The sequence below is a fragment of the Papio anubis genome, chromosome 18, assembly GCF_008728515.1.
Source record: "Papio anubis isolate 15944 chromosome 18, Panubis1.0, whole genome shotgun sequence".
Classification (NCBI taxonomy): Eukaryota; Metazoa; Chordata; class Mammalia; order Primates; family Cercopithecidae; genus Papio; species Papio anubis.
The window spans coordinates 15,998,146-16,014,255 of record NC_044993.1 but is presented as its reverse complement, the minus strand read 5'-3'; the positions used below and the strand labels follow the sequence as shown (position 1 = coordinate 16,014,255).

At 49.0% G+C, this 16,110-nt stretch overlaps 1 protein-coding gene across 2 annotated transcripts in view; it reads left to right on the top strand.

Annotated features, from left to right (window-relative positions):
* The window catches only part of COG4 (component of oligomeric golgi complex 4), a 42,010-nt gene that overhangs the window by 23,159 nt on the left and 2,741 nt on the right, over nt 1–16,110 (top strand). For both annotated transcript variants that reach the window (XM_003917166.4, XM_021932165.2), the window contains exons 11-14: nt 193–359; nt 1,454–1,619; nt 7,780–7,842; nt 15,653–15,769. In XM_003917166.4, coding sequence (XP_003917215.1) covers nt 193–359; nt 1,454–1,619; nt 7,780–7,842; nt 15,653–15,769 — 513 coding nt within the window. The remainder of the gene's footprint in view (nt 1–192; nt 360–1,453; nt 1,620–7,779; nt 7,843–15,652; nt 15,770–16,110) is intronic.

Sequence of the window (16,110 nt, the reverse complement as noted above, 5' to 3'; positions counted from 1 at the left end):
CACCTAGTGATCAATAGGGAAGTGAGCTATTTTGACAAGGAGGATGCACATGAGTTCGTGACCAGAACACGCCATGTTGGGAGAAACATGGACAAGGTACAGAAAAGGGAGCAGAGCTAGGGCCATCCAGAATCATCTAGAAGATGACATGCACAACTGGGACCCTCAGTGTTGACTTTGCCTTTTGGGTAGGCTGTGGCTCTGGACACCTATGAGAAGGGCCAGTTGACCTCCAGCATGGTGGATGATGTCTTCTACATTGTTAAGAAGTGCATTGGACGGGCTCTGTCCAGCTCCAGCATTGACTGTCTCTGTGCCATGATCAACCTCGCCACCACAGAGCTGGAGTCTGACTTCAGGTACAGTTGACTCCCTTTCTCCTTTCTAGGCAGAAAGGCCCTTCCTGTTGATTCCCGAAGCCCATTTGTTTCTGCCCTTTGTCCTCATGATTCTAGTTAAGTTCTATACAGGACATAAGCTCCTATCCCTAAGATAGTATCCTTGGCTCCAGGAAGCTGTTGATCAGCCATATATCTCATAGGCCAAATTTCTGTTCCCTGGACTAGACTGAAGGAGCTATGGGCCCTTAGACGGAGGAGAGAGAACAGGCAGTTCAGATGAATAATACCACCACTAGGTACCATTGTCAGCACCATGCTAACCTCCTGCTCTTTTGAAGTCCTAATAACAACCCTATGAGGTAGGTACTATTAGCTCTGTTTTATAGATGAGGAAACTGGGCTTTAGGGAGATTGCATCCTCGTCAAAGATCCACCACTTAGGAGTAAGAGGTAGAATCCAGAACTGAGTGACTCAAAACCTGTTCTCAGCTCCTACATGGTACTGCATTCACTAAGCCGCACAGCTTTTTTTTTTTTTTTTTTTGAGACAGAGTCTCGCTCTGTCGCCCAGGCTAGAGTGCAGTGGAGCAATCTCAGCTCACTGCAAGCTCCACCTCCTGGGTTTGCGCCATTCTCCTGCCTCAGCCTCCCGAGTAGCTGGCACTACAGGCGCCCACCACCTCGCCCGGCTAGTTTTTCGTATTTTTTTTTAGTAGAGATGGGGTTTCACCGTGTTAGCCAGGATGGTCTCGATCTCCTGACCTCGTGATCCGCCCGTCTCGGCCTCCCAAAGTGCTGGGATTACAGGCTTGAGCCACCGCACCTGGCCAGCTGCACAGCTTTGTTGGAGTGCAGTGGTGATGGCTAAAAGCCTCATAAGCAATGGAGATTGGCCAGTCTCCTCTGTATGTTCTTGTCACATCAGTGTCCTTGAGGGGTGCTGGTTACTTTCATACCCTGGCTCCTCAGGTCTCCTACAGTGGTCTTAAGGACTGGTTATACCCCCTAAAAGAGCACCTTGTGCTGCTGCGTCAGGGTGGTGGACACAGGTCTTTCTGTCCTGGTGGCCAAGTTGAGCACTGTCAATCCCTCTATACCATCCTGTCCCCCAGGGATGTTCTGTGTAACAAGCTGCGGATGGGCTTCCCGGCCACTACCTTCCAGGACATCCAGCGCGGGGTGACAAGTGCCGTGAACATCATGCACAGCAGCCTCCAGCAAGGCAAATTTGACACAAAAGGCATCGAGAGTACTGACGAGGCGAAGCTGTCCTTCCTGGTAGGTACCCCACAGCTCACGAGCTGGGTTGGTTTATCTTGAGAGGTTACACTATGACTGCTAAGCCACAGTATAGTTGGCCTCTAGCTAGAGACCTTTCCTCCAGTGTCTATATAGAAGGAAAATTCCTCCTTTAAGAGAAATTCCTCCTAGAAGGTTCTGAAACGATTTCTTTTTTTTTTTTTTTTTTTTTTTGAGACGGAGTCTCGCGCTGTGTCACCCAGGCTGGAGTGCAGTGGCGCGATCTCGGCTCACTGCAAGCTCCGCCTCCCAGGTTCACGCCATTCTCCTGCCTCAGCCTCCGAGTAGCTGGGACTACAGGCGCCCGCCACCACGCCCGGCTGGTTTTTTGTATTTTTAGTAGAGATGGGGTTTCACCATGTTAGCCAGGATGGTCTCGATCTCCTGACCTCGTGATCCACCCGCCTCGGCCTCCCAAAGTGCTGGGATTACAGGCTTGAGCCACCGCGCCCGGCCCTGAAACGATTTCTTACTCAGGGATGTATTCTGAACAGCCTGAGCCACAACAGAGGCTGGCCTGCCCAGCTATCACCTAGCATTCATTCCCCAGAGTGCTGCCCAGCTGCTGAGGAGCCCACTGACTGTCAAGCTTGGCTTGCATCTGCCACAGAACCAACTGCACCATCTGTGCCAGGCCACCAGACTGCTTCTCTGAGGAGAGGCCCACAGCATGGGCAGGCGCCAATCCTTCAGGCCTGCCAGCACTGCTCTACTAGCACATGTCTTAGGCTTTCAATTCCTCTGGAAAGGAGGCCTTATTAAAGCCCTTAGCTACCTGGAACGACAGATGTGATAAAGCAGCAAGCCTTGCTGTTGTGTGGAAAGGAGAAGCACAGAAGGATGAAAAGATTTGTACAAAGCAACAAGCAGTTTATGATGAGCCAGAGAGAATACAAATGAGTCCTAAGCTCAGGATCAGGCCTCTCTGGCACATGCTGTCTTAGCACGCACGGGAGTAGCACAGTCCAGGTCCATTCTGCTCCATCCCCCACATTGGCCACACTCTGAGTCTTGACTCCTGAGGCTCAGAGCCTGAAAGAAACATCTAGTAGCAGAGCTGTCATCTGTAGTCCACAGGTGGGGTTGGATGCAAAAATGTTCACGTGCATTTTTCTGGACACAGGGTCCTTAGCTTTTATCACACTTTTTTTTTTTTTTTTTTTTTTTGAGATGGAGTCTTGCTCTTGTTCCCCAGGCTGGAGTGCAATGGCGTGATCTTGGCTCACTGCAACCTCCGCCTCACCGGTTCAAGCGATTCTCCTGCTTTAGCCTCCTAAGTAGCTAGGATTACAGGCATGCACCACCACACCTGGCTAATTTTTTTTTTTTTTGAGGCGGAGTCTCGCCTCTGTCAGCCTAAGGGGCTGGAGTGCAGTGGCCGGATCTCGCTCACTGCAAGCTCCGGGCCCCGGATTTACGCCATTCTCCTGCCTCAGCCTCCCGGTAGCTGGGACTACAGGCGCCTCGCCACTCGGCCCACCGGCTAGTTTTTGCACATTTTTTTTAGTAGAGACGGGTTTCACTGTGTTAGCCAGGATGGCCCCATCTCCTGACCTCTTGATCCGCCTGCCTCTGCCTCCCAAAGTGCTGGGATTACAGGCTTGCCACCACACCGCCTGTTTTTTAGTAGAGACTGGGTTTTGCCACGTTGGCCAGGCTGGTCTCGAACTTCTGACCTCAAGTGAGCCACCCATCTTGGCCTCCCAAAGTGTTGGGATTACAGGCATGAGCCACCGTGCCTGGCTATCATATTCTTAAAAGGATCTGTGACCCCCAAAAGAGTTCAGAGCTGTTACTTTCAGAGACAGAAGCCTAAACTTGCTAATATCTACCAACCCCTGTGCAGAGGAACCCATAGTAGCAGGTTATGAGACAGATCCAATACGAAAGCTGTTTAGGCAGCCCCACTCTCTTCCTGTCATAGAAAATGTTTGCCCTGGACATGGTTTCTGTCAATCTAGGATATGACAGTTGCTGCCAAAAACAGATCAGATCCAAAAAACTGTTGCCTGTGAAATTTGTTACCTTTGGAGAACTTTGCCAAAATGCCCAGCAACCAGCATCACATCATGAACCAACTTAAATTTTTATTTTGTTTGTATTCTTTGATTTTATTTACAGAACTTACTTTCATTTCTGTGCTCAGAAATAATCATTGGCTGCTTGCTGCCTACCACATCAAAGCTAGATGTCTCCGTTTAACCCTCCTAAATCTAACCCATCGCACCTTTTCAGTTCCATTTTCCACCACTTGACTACACGTCTCCAAAACCAGCCAGTGCATGTTCGCTCTGTGAGGACCTCCCATTAACACAGTTTCATTGTTTGAGGCCCCAGAAGATAAGACCAAAAAGAAAGGCGATACTAAATGCTTGGTGACAGGTTTCTGGTTTTCCTGACACCAAGGATTTAAAATGTCATCACTCCCATTGCAGGGCCTATTTTTTATGTCACCTTGATTCATCTGGCTGTCAAGATGAATTCTCCAACTGTACTGACATCATGCACTGTGGGTAGGGAATAAGCCCAGTGAATCCACGCTTACTAGGGCTGTCAGTACAGGGGAAACTTTGAAATCAATACCATTTGAACTCAAATCCATAAGTACTCATGACAGTTATTCTTGGTGCTCTTAAATGCCTTGGAAACACTTACGGCTTTCATCCTTCAGCTGTCATGACAGGACAGTTATTTGGAAACTTGTGACATTAGAGGCCTCATGTTATGGCATATTAAAGAAAGACCTTTAGGCTTATCTGTCCACATCAGAGTAGCCTAAGCAGCACTGTCAGCATCATGACTTTCAGCATTGGCTGCAGGACACTGACAAGGGAAGCACTCTAGGGAAGATGAGAGGGACTTCCTAATCACAGCCCCTGGGGTTCTGAGATCCTCCTTTTACGCTGAAATCCTGAAGCTCCTGACTCATGTCTCGAAGTCTGACTCCTCCTTACCTCACCCCTGCCTTCCTGATCATGCCCCTAGCACACCAGTTCACAAGCAGTGGGATCCCCAGGCCCTCTATTTCCTCCCACACATGGCCTCTAGATGAGTATTCTCGAACCACGGCTGTGCTCATGTGGCATTCACCTGCTTTAAAAATCCTCAGTACCAGCCCACTGTCCACAGGTCACAGGGCTAACTTTTGAGCAGAGCACCCAAGTCCCCATCAGGCTCTGCCCCTCGCAGCTCTACGTCCTGCCACTTCCCTTCACGTGTCTGTGAACTGAGTCTGCTATTTCCCAAATACCTTTTTGGGTTTTCTGCCATTCTGCACTTGCTTATATTATCCCCTTTCCAGAATATGTTCATTCACTGTCTTACTCATTCCACAAATATTTATTGAGAAACTTCTAAATTTCAGGCACTGTTCTGGGTTCTAGAGCTACACTGCCCAACATAGTAGCCACCAGCCACAGGTAGCTATTGAAATTGACATTTAAATTAAAAATCCACTTCCTGAGTTGTACTAGCTAAGCTTCAGGTGCTCAATAGCCACATATGGCTGGGGGCTACCGTACCAGACAGTGCAGTTAGAATATTTCCATCAACCAGAAAGGTAGACAGTGCTGTATAGACATACAGTGGTGAAGAAAACAGGCTAGATCCATGCAGACAAGAAATAGATAAACTGGACAATGTCAGGAAATCCTAAGGACTGTTAAGATAATATCAAGGCCAGGCGTGGTGGCTCAAGCCTGTAATCCCAGCACTTTGGGAGGCCGAGACGGAGGATCACAAGGTCAGGAGATCAAGACCATCCTGGCTAACACGGTGAAACCCCGTCTCTACTAAAAAATACAAAAAACTAGCCGGGCAAGGTGGCGGGTGCCTGTAGTTCCAGCTACACAGGAGGCTGAGGCAGAATGGTGTGAACCCGGGAGGTGGAGCTTGCAGTGAGCTCAGATTGTGCCACCGCACTCCAGTCTGGGCGATACAGCAAGACTCTGTTGTAAAAAAACACAAAATATGGCCAGGTGCAGTGGCTGACGCCTGTAATCCCAGCACTCTGGGAGGCCGAGGCGGGCGGATCACGAGGTCAGGAGATCAAGACCATCCTGGCTAACACGGTGAAACCCCGTCTCTACTAAAAAATACAAAAAACTAGCCGGGCGAGGTGGTGGGTGCCTGTAGTCCCAGCTACTTGGGAGGCTGAGGCAGGAGAATGGCGGGAACCTGGGAGGCGGAGCTTGCAGTGAGCTGAGATCCGGCCACTGCACTCCAGCCTGGGCGACAGAGCGAGACTCTGTCTCAAAAAAAAAAAGGAAATATCAAATAGGACAGTGAGCTAGAGAGAGGCTGATGGGGGTGGAGAAATGTTCTCACCTTCATCTCCTGTCAGAATTGTGTTCTACCCTTTTATGTTCAGCTCAGCTACCAACTCTGCCATGGAACCTTCCTTGAATGCCTCACACCAAAACAGTTTGTTCTTTCCTCTGAATGGCCAGAGCAATTAGTGCCTTAATACTTTTGCCCCATGCTACTTTTTTTTTTTTTTTGGAGATGAAGTTTCGTTCTTGTTGCCCCAGCTGGGGTGCAATAGCACGATCTTGGCTCACTACAACCTCCACCTCACAGGTTCAGGCGATTCTCCTGCCTCAGCAACCCCAGTAGCTGGGATTACAGGCACCTGCCACCACGCCCGACTAATTTTGTATTTTTAGTAGAGACGGGGTTTTGCCACGTTGGCCAGTCTGGTCTCGAACTCCTGACCTCAGGTGATCCACCCATCTCGGCCTCCCAAAGTGTGGGATTACAGGAGTGAGCCACCGTGCCCATGCTACTTTTATCATTGGTATTTCTGCACCTAGTCTGTAAGGCAGTCGTGTTATGAAAAAAGTCATCTTTGGACCAGAGTAGGGAGACCTGAATTCATTTTTTTAGTTTATTTGTTTATTATAAAGGATATTATATAGGATATAGATGAAGAGATGAAGAGGGCAAATTATGGGGGAAGGGGTATGGAGCTTCCATGCCCCCAGGTGGCCACTCCCCAGGAACCTCCACCTGTTTATCCATCTGGAATCTCAGAGACCCAAATTCTAAGCCTGGCTCCAGCTTTGTGGCCTTGTCACTCTGAGTGTCTGTCCCTTATCCTGCTTTATTATACTTCCTGACATTATATAATGCATTTGTTTACTATCTGGCTTCCCTTCTGGAATGTCAGTTCTGTGAGGCGTGGACCATGTCTGTTCTGTTAATTACTTTCTCTCAGTGCCCAGAACCGTGCCTGACACATCCAGGTGCTCAGTAAATATTTGCTGAATCAGTTGCTGTCTGACCTTGGTGAATCCTTTTACATTATTTTTTTTTTTTGAGACAGAGTTTTGTTCTTGTCACCCAGGCTGGAGTGCAGTGGCGCAATCTCAGCTCACTGCAACCTACACCTCCTAAGTTCAAGCAATTCTCCTGCCTCAGTCTCTGGAGTAGCTGGGATTACAGGCGCCTGCCACCATGCCCGGCTAATTTTTTGTAGTTTTAGTAGAGACAGGGTTTTGCCATGTTGGACAGGCTAGTCTTGAACTCCTGACCTCTTGCTCCACCTGCCTCGGCCTCCCAAAGTGCTGGGATTACAGGCATGAGCCACCGCGCCTGGCCAAATCATTTTACCTTCTGAGGTGTCTCATTTCCTCCCATGTACTGGGCTTGATAATATGTGTTCTGTGGGGGTATTTGGCAGACTCCATGAGTTAAAGAATGAGACAATACCTCATAGGTGGCAGGCTCTGTGGAAGCTTTTCTTTAATGAGTGTCAGGCTTTGTGTCACTGACCTGGGGCTTGACCATTTGGAGCCTCAGAACTTATCCCAGACCTGTATGCCTGAGTCATTTCTGCTCTGTAGGTAACACAGTACAAGAAGACCTGAAACCTGAACTCACTACCTCTGAGGTCCTGATAGCTTTAGGCTCCCTGGTATCAGGCACAGAATAAAGGGCCAGCCTGCTTCCCCATTCTGCCCAATCCAAGATCTAAGCGTCCTGCTCAGATGTAGCGGTGTGGGCTTTCACTAGCCCGAGTCTGAACTCCAGCCAGCCCTTCTCTGAGCTTCATGGAGCGCAGCTGTCAGCCAGTCTGGCATTGGAGTGGGTGGCAGGCACAGTCGGCAGGAAGTCACGTTCTTCCTTCCTCATCTCCCAGGTGACTCTGAACAACGTGGAAGTCTGCAGTGAAAACATCTCCACTCTGAAGAAGACACTGGAGGTACAACGGAAATTGCCTATCGGTGGTCAGCAGCCACTTTTTCCCATGTCGAGAGAGAGCCCTATACACACATCATGGTGAAGATGCTTATCCTGGTGACGTTGAGCCACACTCGAGGGGATTTCTTGGTGACTGACATGATAGCAAGGCATCCTTGGACCAGGGGGAAAAGCTCAGGAGTTGGAAGATCAGAATTCAAATTAGATCTTCCAGGCAAGGCACAGTGGCTCATGCCTGTAATCCCACACTTTCGGAGGCCAAAGCGGGTGGATCACTTGAGGTCAGGAGTTTGAGACCAGCCTAGCCAACATTGCGAAACCCCATCTCTACTAAAAATACAAAAATTAGCTGGGCATGGTGGCAGACACCTGTAATCCCAGCTACTTGGGAAGCTGAGGCAAGAGAATTGCTTGAAAAAAAAAAAAAAAAGAATCGCTTGAACCCAGGAGACGGAGGTTGCAGTGAGCTGAGATCGTGCCACTGCACTCCAGCCTGGGGGACAGAACAGACTCTGTCTGAAAATAACACACACACAAATTAGATCTTCCAGCACACAGTTGGCGTGTGACCTTGGCCAAGTCCCTTAGCCCTCTGAGCCTCAGTTCTCTCATCTACGAAATAAGATACATAGCTCCATCCTGCCCTAATTTGGGTTTCTTTGATAGCCCAATGAAAAAACAGGATTGAGGCCAAGTGGCTCATACCTATAAGCTCAACATTTTGGGAGGCCAAGGCAGGAGGATTACATGAGGCCAGGAGTTTGAGACCAGCCTGGGCAATGTAGTGAGACCTCATCTCTACCAAAAAAAAAAAAAAAAGGCCGGGCGCGGTGGCTCACGCCTGTAATCCCAGCACTTTGGGAGGCCGAGGCGGGTGGATCACAAGGTCAGGAGATCGAGACCATGGTGAAACCCCGTCTCTACTAAAAATACAAAAAATTAGCCGGGCGCGGTTGTGGGCGCCTGTAGTCCCAGCTACTCAGGAGGCTGAGGCAGGAGAATGGCATGAACCCGGGAGGCGGAGCTTGCAGTGAGCCGAGATCACGCCACTGCACTCCAGCCTGGGCGACAGAGCGAGACTCTGTCTCAAAAAAAAAAAAAAAAACAACTTTTTTTAAAATCAGGATCAGGGCTGGGTGAGGTGGCTCACGCTTGTAATCCTAACACTTTGGGAGGCTGAGGCAGGTGGATCATGAGGTCAGGAGTTCAAGACCAGCCTGCCCAAGATGAAACCCCATCTCTATTAAAAATACAAAAAGTGAGCCAGCCATGGTGGCGGCTGCCTGTAATCCCAGCTACTCGGGAAGCTGAGGCAGATAATTGCTTGAACCTGGGAGGCAGAGGTTACGGTGCAAGGTTGCGCCATTGCACTCCAGCCTGGGCAACAGAGGGAGATTCTGTTTTAAAAAAAAAAAAAAAAAAAAAAGAAAAATCAGTATCAAAAGCACCTTATAAAAATGACAAATCCCTGTATAAATGTAGGAGATTAAGATAAGGTTTGCCTAATCCTATACAAAGCTGTAGCTGTTATTTTTTAGAGGAAGGCAGCAGAGTATAGTGGAAATTGCTTGGGCTTTTAAGCCAGACACCCCAAGTTCAGATCTTCATTTGACCACTGCCCAGCTGTGTGGCCTTAGGCAAAATTCTGTAACCTCAGTCTCCTCATTCATAAAAGAGGATAATGACCTCTGTGCCACAGGACTGTTACAAGATGAATGTGATAACATGAACCACTTAGTACATGAGAGGCATGCAGTGGTACTTACTAGTTGTATTAACAGTTAAAAATAATAGTAGCTGGGCCGGGCGTGGTGACTCATGCCTGTAATCCCAGCACTTTGGGAGGCGGAGGTGGGTGGATCACCTGAGGTCAGGAAGTCGATACCAGTCTGGCCAACATGATGAAACCCTGTCTCTACTAAAAATACAAAAAAATCAGCTGAGCGTGGTGGCATGCGCCCATAATCCCAGCTACTCGGGAGGCTGACGCAGGAGAATCGCTTGAACCCCGGAGGTGGAGGTTGCAGTGAGCCAAGATTGCGTCACTGCACTCCAGCCTGGGTGACAAGAGCGAAGCTCCATCTCAAAATAACAGTAGCTGGGTGGCTTGTGCCTGTAGTCCCAGCTACTTGGGACCCTGAGTCAGAAGGATTGCTTGAGGCCAGGAGTTCAAGGCCAGCCTGGGCAACATAATGAGACCCCCCCCCCATCACTTAAAAAGGAAAAATAGGCTGGGCGCAGTGGCTTATGCCTATAATCCCAGCACTTTGGGAAGCCAAGGCAGGTGGATCACAAGGTTAGGCATTCAAGCCTGGCCAAGATGGTAAAGCCCTGTCTCTACTAAAAATACAAAATATAAAATTTAGCTGGGCACGGTGGCGAATGCCTATAATCCCAGCTACTCAGGAGGCTGAGGCAGGAGAATTGCTTGAACCCAGGAGGCGGAGGTTGCAGTGAGCCGAGATCATGCCACTTCACTCTAGCCTGGGCAACAGAGTAAGACTCCATCTCAAAAGAAAAAAAAGGTAAAAATAGTGGCCGGGTGTGGTGGCTAACACCTATAATCCCAGCACTTTGGGAGGCCAAGGCGGGTGGATCACCTGAGGTCAGGAGTTGGAGACCAGCCTGGCAAACATAGTAAAACCCCGTCTCTACTAAAAATACAACATTAGCCAGGCGTGGTGGTACACACCTGTAATCCTGGCTACTCAGGAAGCTGAGGCAGGAGAATCACTTGAACCTGGCAGGCGAAGGTTGCAGCGAGCCAAGATCATGCCACTGCACTCCAGCCTAGGCAACAGAGTAAGACTCTGTCTCAAAAAAAAAAAAAAAAAAAGTTAAAATAGTAAAAATCAATTTAAATTTAACAAAATAAAAATAACAGCATGGAGAGATCACTTGGTGAACTACTGGAAAATGAGGGGCCCAGTTCTTCCCCACTCCCAAACAGCCTCTGGGAAAGAAGTGAGGCCAGGGCCCTGCCTCCACAGTGAACAATTGTACAAAGGAGGATGCTTTGCAGCAGAGACAAAGGGCTCGGTGCACAACCTGGTGTGAAGTGTGGGCCTTATGCTGGCACACTGAGGAGGAGGCTGGAGCCAGCACACAGAGGAGAGAGGGGTGGCTCAGAGAGAACAGTCAGGCGGGTGTTTATAGTACTGTAAACTGGATTACATTAGGAATTTACCCCCAAAAAAGCCTCAAAATGGGGGATGGAATAAAATAAGGTGGCATAGGCCGGACGCGGTGGCTCACATCTGTAATCCCAACACTTTGGGAGGCCAAGGCGGGCAGATCACCTGAGGTCAGGAGTTCGAGACTGGCCTGGCCAACATGGAGAAACCCCATCTCTACTAAAAATACAAAATTAGCCAGGTGTAGGGGCTCATGCCTGTAATCCCAGCTACTCAGGAGGCTGAGGCAGGAGAATCACTTGAACCCGGGAGGCAGAGGTGGTAGTGAGCCGAGATCATGCCATTGCACTGCAGCCTGGGCAAGAACAAAACTCCGTCTCAAAAATAAAAATAAATACGGTGGCATAATATACCGATAATATAGTATCTGTCACATCGTATGTGTTCAACAAGTTGGCTGTCATCATTGTTGGTTTTTTGTTTTTTGTTTTTTGTTTTTTTGAGACGGAGTCTTGCTCTGCAGCCCAGGCTGGAGTGCAGTGTCGCGATCTCGGCTCACCGCAGGCTCTGCCTCCCAGGTTCACACCATTCTCTTGCCTCAGCCTCCCGAGTAGCTGGGACTACAGGCTCTCGCCACAGCGTCTGGCTAATTTTTTTTGTATTTTTAGTAGAGACAGGGTTTCACCGTGTTCGCCAGGATGGTCTTGATCTACTGACCTTGTGATCTGCCCGCCTCGGCCTCCCAAAGTGCTGGGATTACAGGCATGAGACAGAGTCTTGCTCTGTCACCCAGGCTGGAGTGCAGTGGCACGATCTCGGCTCACTGCAAGCTCCGCCTCCCGGGTTCACGCCATTCTCCTGCCTCAGCCTCCTGAGTAGCTGGGACTACAGGCACCCGCCACCGCGCCCGGCTAATTTTTTGTATTTTTAGTAGAGACGGGGTTTCACCGTGGTCTCGATCTCCTGACCTTGTGATCCGCCCGCCTCGGCCTCCCAAAGTGCTGGGATTACAGGCGTGAGCCACCGTGCCCGGTGGTTTTTTTTTTTTTTTTTTGAGACGGAGTCTCACTCTGTTGCCCAGGCTAGAGTGCAATGGCACGATCTCAGCTCACTGCAACTTCTGCAATTCTCCTGCCTCAGCCTCTGGAGTAGCTGGGATTATAGGCACCTGCCACCATGACCAGCTAATTTTTGTATTTTTAGTACAGTTGGGGTTTTGCTATGTTGGCCAGGCTGGTCTCGAACTCCTGGCCTCAAGTGATCCACCTGCCTTGGCGTCCCAAAGTGCTGGGATTACAGGCATGAACCACCTCTCCTGGCCTTGTCTTTATTTTATTTTATTTTTATTTATCTATTTTTTTTTTGAGACCAGTTCTCGCTGTGTTGCCCAGACTGTAGTGCAGTGGCATGATCTCAGCTCACTGCAACTTCCATGATTCTCCTGCCTCAGCTTTCTGAGTTGCTGGGATTACAGGCACCTGCCACCATACCCGGCTGATTTTTGTATTTTTAATAGAGATGAGGTTTCACCATGCTGTCCAGACTGGTCTCAAATTTCCAACCTCAGGCAATGCACCCGCCTCAGCCTCCCATAGTGCTGGGATTACAGGCATGAGCCACCATGCCTGGCCTTTTTTTTTTTTTTTTTTGAGATGAAGTTTCGCTCTTGTTGCCCAGGCTGGAGTGCAGTGGCGCAGTCTTGGCTTACTGCAACCTCCACCTCCCAGGTTCAAGCGATTCTCCTGCTTCAGCCTCCCAAGTAGCTGGGACTACTGGCGCACACCACCATGCCCAGCTAATTTTTGTATTTTTAGTAGAGACAGGGATTCACCATTTTGGCCAGGATGATCTCGATCTCTTGACCTCGTGATCTGCCTGCCTCGGCCTCCCAAAGTGCTGGGATTACAAGCATGAGCCACCACACCCAGCCGACATCATTGTTTTTAAGTCATGGCACTTTAGGCTATTTCTGACCTTATCCTTAACATGAGTCTATTGGGTTTTGGAAGTAAAATTCGGGGAAATATTAGAAATTCATACGCGAGCTTATAACTTTCATAGAATTAGCCAAGTAAAAGAGCTGAAAAACCTATTTCCATAAATCCCAGCCGCCCTTAGATTTGCATTTCACAGATGTTCTTACTTAGCCCCATCAGCAGCCCTTTGAGATAGGCAGATCAGGCCGGGCGCGGTGGCTCAAGCCTGTAATCCCAGCACTTTGGGAGGCCGAGATGGGCGGATCACGAGGTCAGGAGATCGAGACCATCCTGGCTAACACGGTGAAACCCCGTCTCTACTAAAAAAATACAAAAAACTAGCCGGGCAAGGTGGCGGGCGCCTGTAGTCCCAGCTACTCGGGAGGCTGAGAAAGGAGAATGGCGTAAACCCAGGAGGTGGAGCTTGCAGTGAGCTGAGATCCGGCCACTGCACTCCAGCCTGGGCAACAGAGCGAGACTCCGTCTCAAAAAAAAAAAAAAAAAGAGATAGGCAGATCAGGTGGCATGACATTCAGCTTACAGGGGAGGTTACAAGACTGCTCGAAGACAGTAAGTATCAGGAATACTGTGGGAGTGAAGGGCCTCTGTCTGCTAGAAGAGTCCCTCTGAGTTCTTCCACTCTGCTTCCTCTCTGGAGCCAAAACAGCATGAACTTTCTAAGGAGGCTACAAGAAATGTGGCAGCTCCTGACAACCTAAAACACAAGTTTCAAGCAGTTCCCCCTGGAGAGTTCTACACCTATGCTGTAGTGTGGTGATTAGAAACAGGCATTCTGGGCTGGACACGGTGGTTCACGCCTGTAATCCCAGCAGTTTGGGAGGCTCAGGCGGGCTGGCCAACGTGGTGAAACCCTGTCTCTACAAAAATACAGTAATTAGCTGGGCATGATAGTGGGTGCCCGTAATCCCTGCTACTCTGGAAGCTGAGGTGGGAGAATCACTTGAACCTGGGAGACAGAGGTTGCTGTGAGCCAAGATCATGCCATTGCACTCCAGCCTGGGTGACAGAGCGAGGCTGTCTCAAAAAAACAAAACAAGACAAAACAAAAAACACGATTTTTGGAGTCAGAATACCTGGCCTAGAGTCCCAGCTCCATGATTTATCTACGTTAAAAGACGGGTCTCTGCTGGGCGCAGTGGCTCACACCTGTAAATCTAGCACTTTGGGAGGCCAAGGCAGGTGGATCACCTGAGGTCAGGAGTTCAAGACCAGCCTGGCCAACATAGTGAAACTCCATCTCTACTAAAAATACAAAAATTAGCCAGGCATGGTGGCACGCACCTGTAATCCCAGCTACTCGGGAGACTGAGGCATGAGAATCGCTTGAACCCGTGAGGCAGAGTTTGCAGTAAGCCAAGATCATGCCACTGCACTCCAGCCTGAGCGACAAAGTGACTCTGTCTCAAAAAAAAAAAAGAGAGACAGGGTCTCGCTTTGTTGCCCAGGCTAGTCTTGAACTCCTGGGCTCCAGTGATCCTCCTACCTTGGCCTCACAAAGTCCTAGGATTACAATAGTGAGCCACCGTGCTCAGCCTTTCATGACTTATTGCCATGATTTTGAATAAATTATTAACTTCTGTGCCTCAGTTTCCTCATCTGTACAATGGGGATAATTTTACCTACTTCATAAAGGAGATACTTTTTTTTTCTGAAGGTCAGAGTAACTTACAGTAGTTCTGGGGGTTTTTTGGTTTTCATTTTGTTTGGTTTTTAAGCAGAATAGGTACTTTGGTCTCACTCTGTTGCCCCAGCTGGAGTGCAGTGGCACAGTCATGGCTCTCTGCAGCCTTGAACCCTTGGGCTCAAGGGATCCTCTCACCTTAGTCTTCTGAGTAGCTGGGGATGCAGGGGTGCAACACTACATCCAACTAATTCTTTAATTTTCTGTGGAGACGGCTTCTCACTGTGTTTCCCTGCTGTTCTTAAACTCTGGCCTCAAGTGGTCCTTGCACCTTGGCCTCCCAAAGTGCTAGAATTACTGGCATGAGCCACTTCGCCCAGCCTGGTACTGTAATAAAAGCAAAATGCTTAGAACAAAGCCCGGTGTACAGTAAGCCCTTAAACATTGGCTATGATCTTGACCATCTCCCTTTGGTAGCCAGACCAAAATATTTAAGAAGCAGAAACTGGCTTTTGTGGTTTTTTGGTAAATTTAAATAAAATTTAAAGAGAAGTAAATAAATATAAAAGTGGGAAAAAAGAAAATAAAAGGAGGAACTATAGCAATAATAGCTAGTGTCTCCTGTGCCAGGCACTGAGCTAGGCATGTTGTGCTTCATCTCATACATGAGGAGCAGGAATTGGTGTTCCCATTTTATAGACAGGAAAACTGAAGCTCAGAAACTTTAAATCATTTGCCCAACGTCACTCAACTAATACATGACTGAGCCAGGACTTGAACCTAGGAATGTCTGACTCTAAAGATAGGAAAAACTTTGTGGTATTTCTGTTTCTTATTCACTTCCCCAACACTGGTACCCCCCATATTACAGAGGGGGAAGTGGGAGCCAAGTGGATAGCCACCAGGATAGAATCGAGGTTTTCTGAAACCCATCCAGGACTCTTGACAGGCCATAGCTACACCCAGAGAAGGCTGGAGGAGTAGAACTGGCTGGTGCCTCTCCTCACACTCCCATGGCCCACGCATGCTTGGTGGTCTTACAGCAGTGTTCTCCCCTAGAGTGATTGCACCAAGCTCTTCAGCCAGGGCATTGGAGGGGAGCAGGCCCAGGCCAAGTTTGACAGCTGCCTTTCTGACTTGGCCGCCGTGTCCAACAAATTCCGAGACCTCTTGCAGGTAAGCCCCAGGTTCAACTGCTGACTGAATCCTGTGTCTGTATGTTGCTCTGAGAAGATTGTTAGCTGGCTCATCGTGTGCAAGGAAGCCAGGAGGATGGGTGAGGGAGCAGCAAGCAAGTCCTGATGCCTGGAGTTGTGCAGGTCCCTTGAGACTAAAGGCCCTGTTGGTTTTTCAGCAGTGAAGTTGTCACACTGACAAGCCAACCTCTAGTCCTCTAGACTTTCCACTTGGCCCCACAATGACAAGAGCCCTCAGAAGATGCTCAGAGGAAGCAGAGTCACATGGTTATTCTGACCTGTGGCCCTAGCCACAGGTGCTGCCTAGCACCCGGCATTCTG